Source organism: Elgaria multicarinata, chromosome 4, assembly GCF_023053635.1.
Source record: "Elgaria multicarinata webbii isolate HBS135686 ecotype San Diego chromosome 4, rElgMul1.1.pri, whole genome shotgun sequence".
Classification (NCBI taxonomy): domain Eukaryota; kingdom Metazoa; phylum Chordata; class Lepidosauria; order Squamata; family Anguidae; genus Elgaria; species Elgaria multicarinata.
This window is the reverse complement of record NC_086174.1, coordinates 37,831,839-37,847,312: the sequence shown is the minus strand read 5'-3', so window position 1 is coordinate 37,847,312 and position 15,474 is coordinate 37,831,839. Positions and strand designations below refer to the sequence as shown.

The window sequence follows — 15,474 nt, the reverse complement described above, 5'->3', positions numbered from 1 at the left end:
TGATTCTATTGCTTATTTTCATTTATTGCTTATTAGTTTTGGCTCTTTGTGTTTTTGTCTCTGTTTCTTTTAGCTTTTGTAAATGTGTTTTAAGGAATGGTTATTGTTGTTTTTATATTTTGAGTCACTCCTTTTGGGGGAGGGAAAAGCCAGGTGTAAATTCTTAATTATAAAAATAAAAGTAATGATAATAACAAAAGTCTGCATTTAATGGCTTTCTCCAGAGAGGTCTAAAATTTGGAAGAGATCTTGTTTGTAATTCTCTTGATGCTCATGACCAAGAAAGCGTGGTGTTAAATTGATTTAGTTGTAAAGGTTTGCAGATTTTAGTTGACCAATTTTTATAATTTTATATATAATTTTCTTTATGAAGCCACAGATTGCCTTGCTCCAGTTGTTGAAGATGCAGAGGTTTATAACAAGACATACAGGACTGGAGATAAATTAATTATCAGCTGTCATGAAGGATTCCAGATCCGTTACCCTGATTTAGACAACATGGTTTCAGTATGTCAAGACGAAGGAACATGGGATAATCTGCCCATTTGCCAAGGTTTAGTACATCGGAACATCCTATTTTATAGATCTTAAATTTTGTAGTAGTGTAATATGTTTATTATTTGGGCTACAACTGGAAGAGATGATGGTTACCTATAGTTACTAGTACAATAGTACCTTTGCAGAAGGCCTTTTTCAATGAAGATGGGCAAAATGCATTTCTCTGGCCAAGAAAAGCTCAAAAGTTTATTCAGTCAACTTATTGTGTACTTTAGTTGAATGACAAAATTAAAATTAAATTTTCACTGCTTTTTTATTGATTAACCCAAGTAATTCAGAGATTAAGTTTATTCTGTTAAAATAATTGTTCCTTAATAAATTTAGAATTAGTTCTGTGCTTGCCAGGGTGATTGAAAATCTCTACCAAAGGAGTAGGCACACCTGGCTGCCTCCCTGTTTCCATTCTGGCATCATGTGGAAACCTTTACATATTAAAAGGCGTTTTCAGGAGGCTAGGAATTTTTTGGGAGATGCATGCCTACTGCACCTCCCCTGTAATATATAGTAAAGAAATGTATTGGTCTGAAGAATTCATATCCAGTATTTCATTGCCCTTTCTCCAGTTCATTGACCATTGCTTGCAGGGGGTGGCAAAACACTGAATCTGGTGACATCGCATTGTGCATTTCTTTTACTAGGCATTACTAGGGAGATGTGTTAAGCATCCCCTGTAATGTCTAATTAGGCCTTGTGTATCTATGGATTAGCTGTAGAAGCTGCATTTTTAATTGTGGACAGGATTTGAACATTTATTCCAGGATTTGAACATTTAGAAGCTTTGATTTTTAAAATAATAATAACGGTATTATTTTTTCATGCTATAAATTGGCTCTATATGGAGACAATGAGACAAATATATTTAAGTAGGAAAGGGGTGGTGGCATCAGATGAGTACTTCAAATATTCTACATTTGTTGCACACACATTACAGACCTTTGTCCTATACTTCCTATGGGAAGAAAAAATGTTTTTCCTCTACTCTCTTGACCACCCACAGGGACTTTTAATATAAGGCGAAATGTAATTAAGGGGGCATAAGTGGTTTATAAAATCATGAATCATATAGAGGGATCATCTAGGGGTGAGAGTTGTGGAGAAATCCTGTTCCTTTTTGGCTCAGCTCACAAAACCCAAGAACTTTTCTGCTTTTTAAAATATGTGTGAAATGCGATTTGTGTAAAATCACGGGTATAATTATTTATGGAAATCGCGATTTGCACAAAATCTAATTAAACCATTGATGCCTGCAATGTTGCACAAATCAACTATTTATAGGTGCAATTTGTGTAAATATTTATACTTGCGAATTTGTGAAAGTTGTGATTTTTCGCATATTAAAAATGGCGGGAAACTGTGGGCTTGCCTGACTTGTCACGCAACATGTTGTGCATGTTTAGGGATGTGCAAGCTACAATCGGGGTGGGGGGAGGGTTGAGCTGGCCCAAAACCCACTGAGCTGTAACCCCCAAATGGATTCCTCAGACATCCCTACTCTCATCATTCTTCACTATTGACTATGCTGGCTAGGGCTTATGAGGGTTGTAGGCCAATGCATGTGGAGGTCCAGATCTTTCCTAAACCTGTTATATGATTACAGAGATACAAATCATTTATAGTTTTCTGCACAATCTTAGAGATATTGCCTGTCTTCGCAGGGATTGTTGTACTTAAGGGGCATTCGTAGTGGACAACATCAGAATAAACTCAAAGTAAAAACAACTCAGCAGCACTGCAAGACCAAAAAAACCTCTGCTTTAAAAAAGTTTTTAAAATTGAACAAATAAGAGCGTCATCAGATGAGTGTTTTATCGCACTCTTGCTACTGCCTACTTACAGATGTTCATGCATCATTTAGACGGCGGTGTCCCCCTCTGTATGCCTCCACTCCATCTTGCCTGTTTTCCGTCACAAAATAGACCCCTTGTAAGCCAACTTTTTTTTGGAAAGGAAGGAAAAGTGGCATGATAAAAACAGCCCCTGAATTGGCCGCATGGTCTTTGTTTACTTCCTCTTTCTTCTCTTGGTAGAAAGAGGAAGTATCGTGGAACAGGATTGGGGGCGGAGAAGCGATGGTAGGGAACTGCAATTTCCCCCATTTGATGACGCTGTAAAAAGCCAGGGATAATAAAATAGTCTTCATTTGATGCCCCAAAGACAGCAATATAGATGCCTGGTGAGCCTCTCTGTGAAGGAATTAACTCAACCATTCAGCGGGGGAAGGTAGGAGTGAAATATTCTGTCCCCCAGGAAGTTCTCCTGCTCATATTCATTTCACTCAGTGCAGGAAAATTTCCTCCTGCAGAATTGTGCCCAGATATGAAAAGCCTTGCGCTCTGCAGTTAATGGCTAACTTTGGAAGTTTCTTAATGTGGATATCCAGAACCATTGCAACTTAACTATAATTGGCCAATATTCCTTTCCTAAATGCATCTTAACAGCACTGATGACAATATATTGGATTTCACACGTTTGAAGGGAAGGAACAGTTATTCAGTCTGCTTTCTAGTAACAAAGAGCGTACAAAAGAAAACACTGCACTTTTAAAATAATCTTATGCTGAATTTCCATGCACAATTTTGTACTTTGCCACAATTGCATGCTGAGCAATCAGGAGTTGTGATGATGATAGTGTGGGAGGGGGGAAGAGTGTGAATCTGAGAGTGAGTCAGATGAGGGGGAGTAGTGTTCGCTATGTGGGAGAGAAGGGAATATATATATATTAGCTTGATAGCTGTAATTAGGGTGTTTTAAAAAATAAGTGCCTCGTAATAAAAGATACCTCCTTTTTCTTAATTTGCAGGTTGCCTGAGGCCATTGGTACTTCCTCATAGTTACATTAATATATCTGAGTTCGACTCTTCCTTCCCAGTAGGATCAATTATATATTTTCAGTGCTTCCCTGGATATAAACTAGAGGGGACAGAGTTCCTTGAGTGCATGTATAACATTATCTGGTCAGATAGCCCACCTAGGTGCCTTGATGTGGAAGGTAAAACATCTATATATTATTTTTAAAAAAACATGTTTCTTGGCAGCAAAGATTCAGTATATTTTTATTTGGACCTTTTGGCTTTCCATTTCACTTATCTTTAGCCTCTCCTCAAAATAAATAAGCAGTATTTGATGTTTTTCAGTGCAATCCTATACATGTTTACTCAGAAGTAAACTATGTTGAATTCAATGTGACTTACTCTTAGGTAAGTGGGTATAACAGCCTTTCATAACCTGGTGCCCTTCAGATGTGTTTGACTTCAACTCCCATCATTTCTAACCAGCATGATGGGAACTGAGGTTCAACACATTTGGAGGGCATAAGATTTCAGCCTTATTCATTTGTCTGCCTATGATGCATACTTTGTATTCATTATTAAAGTTGCTTCGACGCTATCCATTTCATATTGTGTAAAGCTGCTTACTTAAAATGTTTGCATGTATTATGGACATTACCTTGTTTTAATATTTGAGGTGTCAGATGACAAGCAACAATTCCTCTCAGGGAAGACACTTTTTTCTTGTTAGGTTTGTTTGTCTTTTAAAGCATCTTTATCCCACATTTCAGTCTGAAGACCCATAATAATAAAGAAATTGCACAACTCAAAGGTGTTTTTTTTAAAAAAAAAACCACGCTGTCACTCACAAAACATAATATGGTCACAACAATGAGATCTCTCAGACGGGGGAAGTCACATTTCCTTACTGTTGCTCTGCTTCCTGCTTCTCTTCCACATTTGAAACGAGCTAAATTACATGGAAATAGAGCAGTGCCCATGTGGCCTGTAATTTAAAACCTCCCACCTCATGTAGCTGACTGAGAACAGTGCCCTCTAGTGGATGTTTGTTAGCACAACTTTCAGAAGAATTGTTTTTGCTAGGTTTATTTTTAAATGGATTAATTGGGAAAAGGAGTGGGAGACTTGCAGGAGGCTCACGATGTTGACAAAATGACCTGCAAACTTTCATGAGTGGCCAGTCACGAGCATGCTATAAATTGCTCATTTAAAGAAGCCCAATAAAATACTAGAAACAAAAAACTTGACAGTAGAACAAAACATATTAAATTTCTCTCAGCCCAAATGCCTTTTGAAAAATCCAAGTCTTTCTAAGGCAAACTCTAAAGCAGCTAAACAGACCTTTCAGAGAAGGGCATTCCACATCTGGTGGCCATGTGTGAATTGTCAAAAGAGAGGACAAAAGAGGATACTATTTGCATAACATTATCACATGCTAATTCATATATATATATATATATATATATATATGCGCAAATTTTGAAATGATTATTATAATTGAAATTGAAATAAAGTACATCTTACCATAGTGTGGAGAACTGTGACCAGGAAAATTATGTTCCTTGCTCAGTCTAAATGTCCAGGTGCTGTTGATGGGCAACTCCAAACACCAGTTCTTTGTGCTGGTGGATATTTTTCTTTAAACTGGACTTGAACTGGAAAGTCCTTCAGATAGAGGGTACCTTCAAAACAGAGGTCAGTGCTCCGACAGCCCTTCAAACAGCACCATCATCTGTAAAAGAGGACACCTGCCCACCGCCTAACTTCACAGCCTAGACATCACAGCTGAAAAAGTCCTTCCTTGTGTTCTCATCTTTTTTAGGGTGGGGAGAGGACAGAAAGCACGGCTTTTTGAGTGCATTGGAAGGTTCATATGGAAACAGACTATCATATAAACTTCTCCTGTTAACCTTCAAAGCTTTTCACGGTCTAGCTCCTTCCTATCTCTCCTCTCTCATCTCACACTATTGCCCCGCTCGTGCTCTTCGCTCCTCTGATGCCATGTTTCTCACCTGCCCAAGGGCCTCTACTTCCCTTGCTCGGCTCCGTCCATTTTCTTCTGCTGCCCCTTACGCCTGGAACGCTCTTCCAGAACATTTGAGAACTACAACTTCAATCGCAGCTTTTAAAGCTCAACTAAAAACTTTTCTTTTTCCTAAAGCTTTTAAAACTTGATGTTGTGCAGACTTTATACTGTTAGTTTTACCCTACCCTGTGCCTGCTTACCCTACCCTGTGCCTGTTTGCCTTCTCTTCCCCTCCTTATTGTTTTACTATGATTTTATTAGATTGTAAGCCTATGCGGCAGAGTCTTGCTATTTACTGTTTTACTCTGTACAGCACCATGTACATTGATGGTGCTATATAAATAAATAATAATAATAAGAAGAAGAAGTGCCCTGCTAGATCAGACCAAATATCCTACTTCCTACAGTGGCTAACCAGATGCCTTCAAGATGCCTACAAGCAGGGTTTGAAAGCAATAGCTCTTTTCCACCTGTTGTTCCCCAACAGCTGGTATTTAGTCCCAGACTATTTATCCCAGTCTTAGAGGTCAAGGCCATCTCTCTGGGGCTATGGCTAGACCAGGCCTATATCCAGGGATCATCCCTGTGCATCCAGATGACACACAGGGGATCCTGGGAGCAGGCAGGGATGACCCCTCCATTTGCTTGGGATAATCCTTAGGTCTAGCTAAGGCCTGGATTGCACCCAGAAAGGAAATGGTGTACAATGGAGATAACATGGCACCAGAGTAATATGCTCTGAGCACTCTACACCAAATAACAATTTTGAGCTAGCTCATTCTATAAACCATTCTCCCAATTCATGGTCACCTGACTGCATTTTAAAGTGGTTCCAAGGAGGCTGTACACCACCTGATTATCCTGAATGTGAAAATTGGCTCTTAACAGGCTTGAATGCATTTATATCATCTGTGCATTTTTGCAGCTCAGCTGTATTGTGACTTTTTTTGCCTACCTGGGTCAAAATATCTTAAGGTACATGACCTGATATCATTCTCTGAGTCCTTTCATTGCAAACTTGCCTCCACTGTGAGTTGCCATTTCAATGCAGGCTATCAAGAAGCAGTGAATTGAATGGTAATTTTAATGCAATTATTATGAGGTACAAACAAATGCCCTTAAAATATGCTGCTTTTTGCAATTTAATTGTGAATTGGTCAAACATCAGGCTTCCCAAAAGTTGTTCTGAAACTTTTCAGACAATATATCCTCCTTAACCAAGAAATCCTGGCTTCTAGGTTCTTCCCTTGAGCTTGTTCAAAAGATTTATAATGTATTATCTACCTTCTAACCCTCCAGTATAGAGGCCAATTTTAGGGATAAATTGCATACCCGCATTCAATCATTCATCAATTTCAGATACCTCAGAACACTTGGGTAAATTGTATCAGATCCTTACTGTTCAACCTATTGTTTTGCTATGGCACCTTTTCTGTGAACGCTTCTATTAGTGACGGTGTTCAGAAGAACCAATGAACTGGGGGGGAAATTGCTCCATTGAGGCTCTTTCTGTAACATTCACTTTTGTATGAAGTTCGGAGAGACAGTACTTACTGGTACAGTGTTGAACTATATGGCCTTCAATCCTACAGAATTCCATGATCTTACAATGTAATCACAGTGAGCCCAAGAGAGACAGTAATGTAATTTGGCTCCCAGTCCATGCACCTATGCCAGCTGTTATGAATTAAGCTCAGGTGGACTGGAGGAGGCTGGGTGTTGGTAAAAAGAAACATGTGACGAGCAGGAGAGAGGACTTAAACTTCTTTTGAACTTGCTCTGGTTTGTGCTTATTACTTCCAATACAAAATGCTGCATTCCCACACTTTCTCTATAAAAAGCAACTCTGTTTTTAAGTCACAGCAGTGTTTCCAACATGTTCAAGCCAAAGCGATTTCATCTTAGTTATCTTATATCTTAGTTATTTCCAATATAATATGAGGCCCCTCATACTATGAAGCCCTAAGCCATGGCTTATTTGGCTTGTTCCTAAATCAGGCACTGGACTTATAGGAAAAAGAGAGATTGTGAGGGAGGAGACATAGCAGTGAAAACACCATAGAAAAAGAAAGACTTTGAGAACAGTTAGTTGGGAGGGAGGTAAAGGCAGTCCTCAGCCATCCCCTATGAGAACTTTGAGTAGGTGCGTGGATAGGTTTAAAAAAAGAGAGAGAGAGAGGCTGAGCAAAACATGAGAGTAGTGGGCTTTCTGCTTGGTTAAACCTGGAACAACAACCACACGGCTTGGGACCACAATACCTGACAGAATGCCTCTCACGACATGACCCTACCAGTACACTACGCTCAACATCTAAGGTCCTCCTCCGGGTGCCTACCCTGAGGGAAGATCGGAGAATGGCAATAAGGGAGAGGGCCTTTTCAGTGGTGGCCCCTCAATTATGGAATGGTCTCCCTGACGAGGCTCGCCTGACACCGACATTGTTATCTTTTTGGCGCCAGGTCAAGACTTTTCTCTTCTCCCAGGCATTTACCCCAGAATATTTGTTTTTAAATGGATATTGTCTGTTTTTAGGCTTTTTATGGTTTTAAATTTTGTATATTTTTTAAATGTTCACTGTTTTAAACTTTTGTAAACTGCCAAGAGAGCTTCGGCTATGGGGCAGTATATAAATGTAAATAATAATAATGATGATGATGATGATGTAGTGATTTCTTGAACATTTATGGTTGCATTTAATGCCAAGCTTCTGCTACTTGTGACACCCTCCCCACTTCTTAAATTCAAAAATGGTGCTCAGGGCTTTTTTTCTTAATCCTTGCACAAATATCCAATCCAGTACATTGTTTCCTCTTGTGCAACTTGTTACCCAACTGACAACACCTGTAGTATTTCTTCCACTAAGGTTATATTGGATACAAGCTGTTGGTGTTTTTAAAAAGGAAAACAGATGATATAATTCTGAGCAGAATAAATTCCTTAATATGCTTGAATGGATAAATGAAGGGTCTCCCAACACTCTGTTGTTGTTTTGGTAGCATGGGGGAATGTAGTGTTGGAGGATAATAGAATCATAGAATAGTAGAGTTGGAAGGGGCCTATAAGGCCATTGAGTCCAACCCCCTGCTCAATGCAGGAATCCACCTTAAAGCATCGAGAGGAAGAAATAAGCAGATGTTATTGCAGGAGTGGCTTGACACTTATGCAACTCTGGATCTAATCCTCCTATGGATCTAAGTCTCCTATCTAGCGGGTCGCTCCTTCAGCGTGTTGGCTAATGGCAACTCGTCTTCCTCTTTTCTCCTTTCAGTAGGGGTTCCGCAAGGCTCGGTGCTTGGCCCGTTGTTGTTTTCTTTATACATGTTGCCCTTGGGTAAGCTTATTCAATCTCATGGCCTCCAATATCATCTGTATGCCGATGATACACAATTATATCTTTCATCTCCGGAACTTTCTCCTGATGTTCACGATCGTATCTCGGCATGTCTTTCAGATATCTCAGCCTGGCTGCTTCATCGTCTTTTGATATGTTATACTGTTATACTGTTAGTTTTACCCTACCCTGTGCCTGTTTACCCTACCCAGTGTCTGTTTGCATTCTCTTCCCCTCCTTATTGCTTTACTATGATTTTATTAGACTGTAAGCCTATGCGGCAGGGTCTTGCTATTTACTGTTTTACTCTGTACAGCACCATGTACATTGATGGTGCTATATAAATAAATAAATAATAATAATAATAATAATAATCCAATATTTTCAGAAAATATTGATGAAATGCATGCTGTTCTCCTGAAAAGACTGGATGCATAAATAATATATATACACATAAAAAAGGAACAAAACTAAAGGGCTGTCCTGTAGAAACTTAAGATGTACACTCTATTCAGTTTGATGTTGGTTCTATTAATTAGCTTTAATAGACTGTGGAATGGCCTGCCGGAGGAGATTCGTCAACTTAACAGTCTTTTAGCATTTAAGAAAGCTATAAAGACTGATCTCTTCCAGCAGGCCTATCCAGTGGAATTTTAGTATGCTTTTAGGAAGTTTTAACAATGTATACTGTGTTTTGATTAATATTTTATGTATTTTATGCTTGCTGTTGTTCCCCGCCTCGATCAGAATGGAGAGGCGGGTTAGAAATAAATTATTATTATTATTATTATTATTATTATTATTGGAACAGCTACAACCAAGGAACTAAAAATTACTATGAAAATCAAGCTGTTCTTTTTCAACAAACAAAATAGTTTAAAAGTGTGTCAGGTTTTAAAATAAAAACATTGTTTCAGTTACTCTTTAAAATACATATTTGATGTTATTAAAAAAATAAGATTTAAAGAAAATCTTGTCAAGGTAGAAAAATAGCTAAGCATCAGACAAAGAAAAATAGGGTTTTTTAGAAAGAAAAGATAGATGTAGCAGATAGAATACACAAATGTCTTAAATGTTAATTAAAAGACACAAATGTATATAATAAATGAGAAAAAGTAATCTTTACAATGAAAATAATAAGTAGTGGATGGGACTCTAAAATTACGTGTTTGTCCACGTATGCACTGGTAATTGTTCACAGAGCCCTGCTTGTCTTTTAAAATCGAATAGCATGTCTGGGAGATTGGACATGCCATTTCTCTAGCTCTCGAAATTAGTTTTGGACTTCCTTGTTACATATTAAAATATAGACAAATTGGGGGTGGGGAGAGTTATTCCCTGCAATCACTGGTGGGAAGGAAGGGTAGGAGGCAACAAGTTTAAAATGAAAGATGGATTAAATTAGAATTAATAACCTGGAAGAATTGTCTATCAAGAAGGTCAGTTTGGCTGTGGAGCAAATCTTCATGTGAACATGTAGATTCCTAGCACTGGCGGCTTCTAAAATAGCCTAATTAGATAATCTGTCAAGAATGATTTAGGCATAATTGGTCCTGCTGATGGGCAGGATAATGGGCATAGTTGACCTTTTTAGTATCTCTTTTTCTGGGTCTGTGTAATATTACTGTTGTAAATATCAATAGAATCACACCAGTCAAATATTTGGGTAGCTTTTTCCTGTTGTATCAGCACATGCAAACACTTAGCATTTCAGATATTTTTCATATAATATTTTATATATACAATCAAAGGCATTTACCCTATAATATATGGTATTCCTATTTTACGTGGCCTGATTTTACATGTTTGCAGAGCTCTGGCGTCTGTTTTACTTTCTGAAGGGAGGGTGGGGGCAGAGAAAGAATTTCACACCTTCCAACTGACAATAATACTGGATTATCATCCACAGATGCTGAAAATGACATTCAATTATGCATTTCTGAGGGCTGTCATGTATTTTCTGATGATTTGATATTTTTTGTTTTCCTTTCAAAATGGCAGCTTCATAAGCTTGTTACTGCCAAAATAAGATGTGTTTTGAAATATGCCATTGTCAATTTACAAAAACAAAGAAAAAACTTTCCTGTTTCACTAAAGAGTTTCTTCATATCTGTAAGTGGACAAGCTGAGCCTATATAGTCATAAGCAGGTGTTGCAAAATTACACACTATTATACATCGAAGCAGCAGAATGAGGGTTTTTCTCTGGTGCTGAAATCTTTGTAATTTTTCTAGCTTTGCATACACTGCATTACTAAGAGAGCAAAATATTGACTTGTAATACGAATTCCTTTTTATGTCTTTTGTTTCAGTTTGATAAAAGGGTTGTCAAACTAAATCACCACTTCATGACTGCTGTCACCAGTGAGTTCCCTGAAGAAACCCTTTTAGAACAGTTTCTAGTTAACCAAATCTCTGTGTTGCTCTGTTGAGCTGTATTTTCTTCCCCAATGTGTTGCATTTTTCAAAAGATGCATATTAGATTTTCCCTTCTCCCTAGACTATCAAATTATTATTATTATTATTTATTTATTTATATAGCATCATCAATGTACATGGTGCTGTACAGATTATACACAGTAAATAGCAAGACCCTGCTGCATAGGCTTACAATCTAATAAAGTTGTAGTAAACAATAAGGAGGGAAAGAGAATGCAAACAGGCACAGGGAAGTGTAAACAGGCACCGGGTAGGGTGAAGCTAACAGTATAGAGTCAGAACAAACTCAGTATTTAAAAGCCATAGGGAAAAGAAAAGTTTTTAGCTGAGTTTTAAAAGCTGCGATTGAGTTGGTAGTTCTCAAGTGTTCTGGAAGAGCGTTCCAGGCGTAAGGGGCAGCAGAAGAAAAAGGACGAAGCCGAGTAAGGGAAGTGGAGGTCCTTGGGCAGGCGAGAAGCATGGCATCAGAGGAGCGGAGAGCACGAGCGGGGGAATAGTGTGAGATGAGAGAGGAGAGATAGGCAGGAGCTAGACCGTGAAAAGCTTTGAAGGTCAACAGGAGAAGTTTATATTGGATTCTGGAGTGAATTGGGAGCCAATGAAGAGATTTCAGAAGTGGAGTGACATGGTCAGAGCGGCGGGCCAAGAAGATGATCTTAGCGGCAGAGTGGTGGACAGAGACCAGCGGACTGATGTGAGACGAAGGAAGGCCAGAGAGAAGAAGGTTGCAGTAGTCCAACCGAGAGATAACCAGTGCGTGAACGAGAGTCTTGGCAGAAGAGACAGACAAAAATGGTCGAATCCTGGCAATATTATACAGGAAGAAACGACAGGATTTAGCTACTGCCTCGATATGAGGAATAAAGGAGAGCGAGGAATCAAATATAAAGCCGAGAATACGAGCTTCCTTGACCGGAGAGAGCGTGACATCGTTGACAGTAAGAGAGAATGAGAGGTGAGGAGAAGGTTTAGGAGGAAAAACAAGCAATTCAGTTTTTGCCATATTAAGTTTCAAACGACGATGAAGCAGCCAGGCCGAGATATCTGAAAGACATGCCGAGATACGATCGCGAACATCAGGAGAGAATTCCGGAGATGAGAGATATATTGTGTATCATCGGCATACAGGTGATATTGGAGGCTATGAGATTGAATAAGCTTACCCAAGGGCAGCATGTATAGAGAAAACAACAACGGGCCAAGCACCGAGCCTTGCGGAACCCCTACTGAAAGGGGAAAAGAGGAGGACGAGCTGCCGTTAGCCGGCACGCTGAAAGAGCGACCCTCTAGATAGGAGGCGAACCAGTTATATACAGAGCCACAGAGTCCAAGGTCATGGAGGGAATCTAAGAGAAGATCGTGATCAACCGTGTCAAAGGCTGCAGTTAGATCAAGAAGAATAAGAACGGAATAATGGCCTTTAGACTTGGCAGTAAGAAGATCATTGGTGATCTTGGTAAGGGCTGTTTCAGTGGAATGCAAAGGACGGAATCCAGATTGAAAGGGATCCAGAGCAGAGTTACTAGAGAGAAAGTCAAGACAACGAGAGTAGACCACACGTTCCAGAATCTTTGAGACAAGGGGCAACAGAGAGACAGGTCGGTAGTTAGACAGAGATAGTCGATCAAGAGTGGGTTTTTTGAGAATGGGAGACACTGTAGCATGTTTAAAAGCAGAGGGAAATGAACCAGAGGACAGAGAAGAATTAATTATGTGAAGCAAGGACGGGAGGATAGCGCGGATAAGATTAATAAAGACGCGAGAGGGAATCGGATCACGGGAACAAGTAGAAGGCTTCGAAGAGCGCAGTATTTTAGACAGTTCAATTGTGCTAAAGGGCTATTCAAGAAAAGAAGGAGATCCAGATTCTCCCTGAGGCTTTATAATACTGAACTTAATTTTTGTCTGACAGTGTACTTTCAAAAGAACAAGCATGCTCCCTCTTGTCATAAGAGAGAGCTGTCTTACTATTGTGTATCTTGGACAACATTTATTGACTGAACACTAGACTAGTGGAGAAATCTTCTTCTGAGTATTTTTGTACCAAGTATCAAAAGCTATGCAATCAAGTTTCAAACTCACCTAATATAGAGGCGGTTTAAAAGGTGGTATTATGCCATTACAGATAATTTTGAATGATTTCTAAGCATCTGTTAGCCTATTATCCCCAAGCTTGCTTGATGTGGTAACCTCTACCAATCCCATTTTACAATTTTTTCCCAGTAGATTCACTTACAAAGTCTACTTTTTCATTATATTAAACCTTTTATAAATCTCTCCGCATTTAAGAATTTCCAAACACTAGTCAAATTTTATTATCCCAATCTGTGGTTTGAGATTAATTTTTCCACTTTGAAAACTTTATGGAAGGTAACTGAGATTAAAGAAGAAAAGGCTAGTGCTAATTCTTTATGTACGTCTTTTATCCCCCTTGGCCGGCATGGTGTGAGGGGGAGAAATTGTAGTTGCGGTGAGGAGGAAGGGAATAAAGGCCTCACATGTTGCACATGTGGGCCACTTGAGTCTGGGGCAGGGCCGAGCCTTTGAAAGCTGGTCCTGCCCCTTACTCAGCCTCTCTGGTCTTTTCAGCTCCCACCCCCTCCCTCTTCTAGTATGGGACTTAGCCAGTTTCTCCCTTTGAGGGGAGGGCTGAGTAGGATTTTTTTCCTTCCCACAAGTTGTGTGAAGGTTTTTGCCTACTCCATACTTGAGGTTTTACCTGGAGGATGGATAAATAGGCTGATTTGACAGCAGGATGTGTGGAAATTTGCTATGTCAGAATAGAGACGGTGACCACTCTGGCACCTTTTAGGTGATTGGCATAGCCAGAGTTCCTGCTCTTCGCAAGTTTCACAGCTCATGTGTCTGGTTATGGTATGCCTTTGGAGATCCTCCTGCCTCATCTACTCAGGGTTTTACGACTTTGCATGGGGATGACGTGGGGCGGTCTCCCCACACTCTCGAAGTGTCATAAAAGAAAGGGACCAGGTTACCCGACTCCTGGCTTAAGAGAGTGGCTCGCCCTTCAACCAGGCAAGTAGCCTGAGATTAGTATATATTGATTCCTGCACTTTTCACATGCAGTTCCAGGAAGAGGTTGAATCTCCCTTGTAGTTAAATAAAGAGGCCCTAGTTTATTCCAAGCTCTGCTCTCTGTGTCTTTATTCTGTGCTTCCTTCTTCACTCGCAACTTTTTCATACCTTAGTGATATATCTTCTAATCAGATTTGATGTGATACATTCTCTTTCAGTGTCTATTCTTTTAGGAGAATAATGTGTCCCACCTGTTCTGTTTCAATAGGAACCTGACACTTCTCCCACCAGTATTGACAAAACTGGTAAAATATTTTGTTACTGTTTAGTAATCCCATATTTCTGTTGTTATCTTTTGCTGTAGGGCATTGGCTTTGATCCTGAGGGGTCTTGTAATTCCAGATGAACTTTTTTTTTAATGGATTGGATTAAATTCCACTTTGCTGTGATAGTTGCAATCATTTTGAAGCAGAAATTTAAGTAGCACACACATCTGCCAAGCCACTACATTACTGTTTTACCCAGACCTTCAACAATGTATGCACGCATGCATCCAACTGAAAATCCAGGCAAATCACTCACCCTACAGTGAAAAAACACTGTAGTTACCCAGCCTCCAATAGCAGCAGTCTTGTGCCAACCACAAAAAACTGGTGTTTCTTAGAGCTTCATCAAATGGGGGGGTCACGTTTCCCTACTGTCGCTTCCCCCCCTACTTCTATCCCACAATATTTCCTCTTTCTTCACACAGAGAATAAAAAGGAAATAAACAGTGACCCATTGTGGCCCATTCAGTGGGCGTTTTTATCGTGCTGCTTTTCCTGCACACAGCAGGAAATTACAGCATGTTTCGCTTCTCCCCCCACCCCAAATCGGATTTACTGGGGTCTTATTTTGTTGTGGAAAGAAGGCCAGAAGGAGTGGGGGATGCATGGGAGGTAGATGGTGTCATCAAAAGGACCTGTGAAAAAACATGACTGGCCAGTAACGAGTGTGCGATAAAATGCTGATTTGATGACACTCATAGAAGGCAAGCCAACCTATCCCATATACATTTCAAAGGCTCATGAAATTCCCAACCCTTCCCTGGATAGGATTAGCCAAAAACGCAGGTGGGGAGGGGAATCATGGCTGGTTGAGTGGGCAGGTACTCCATTGTATTGTGGATGGGTTCTTTCAAGGCTGATGTTGAGAGGGGGAGGGAAGGGAAGGGAAGAAGCGTGTTGTGGCAGATATTAGGGAAATATGGGAAACCCAAAGATGCTACAGCTCACCGAAATTTTCCAAACTTTATTTCA

At 39.7% G+C, this 15,474-nt stretch overlaps 1 protein-coding gene across 2 annotated transcripts in view; it reads left to right on the top strand.

The window, feature by feature from the left end:
* The window catches only part of SUSD4 (sushi domain containing 4), a 106,947-nt gene that overhangs the window by 71,244 nt on the left and 20,229 nt on the right, over positions 1-15,474 (top strand). The window contains exons 4-5 of one of the 2 annotated variants that reach the window (XM_063125591.1): positions 374-553; positions 3,359-3,547. The exons of the other annotated variant lie outside the window; for it this stretch is intronic. Of the exons in view, the coding sequence (XP_062981661.1) occupies positions 374-553; positions 3,359-3,547 (369 nt within the window). The remainder of the gene's footprint in view (positions 1-373; positions 554-3,358; positions 3,548-15,474) is intronic. 2 annotated transcript variants of the gene reach the window in all.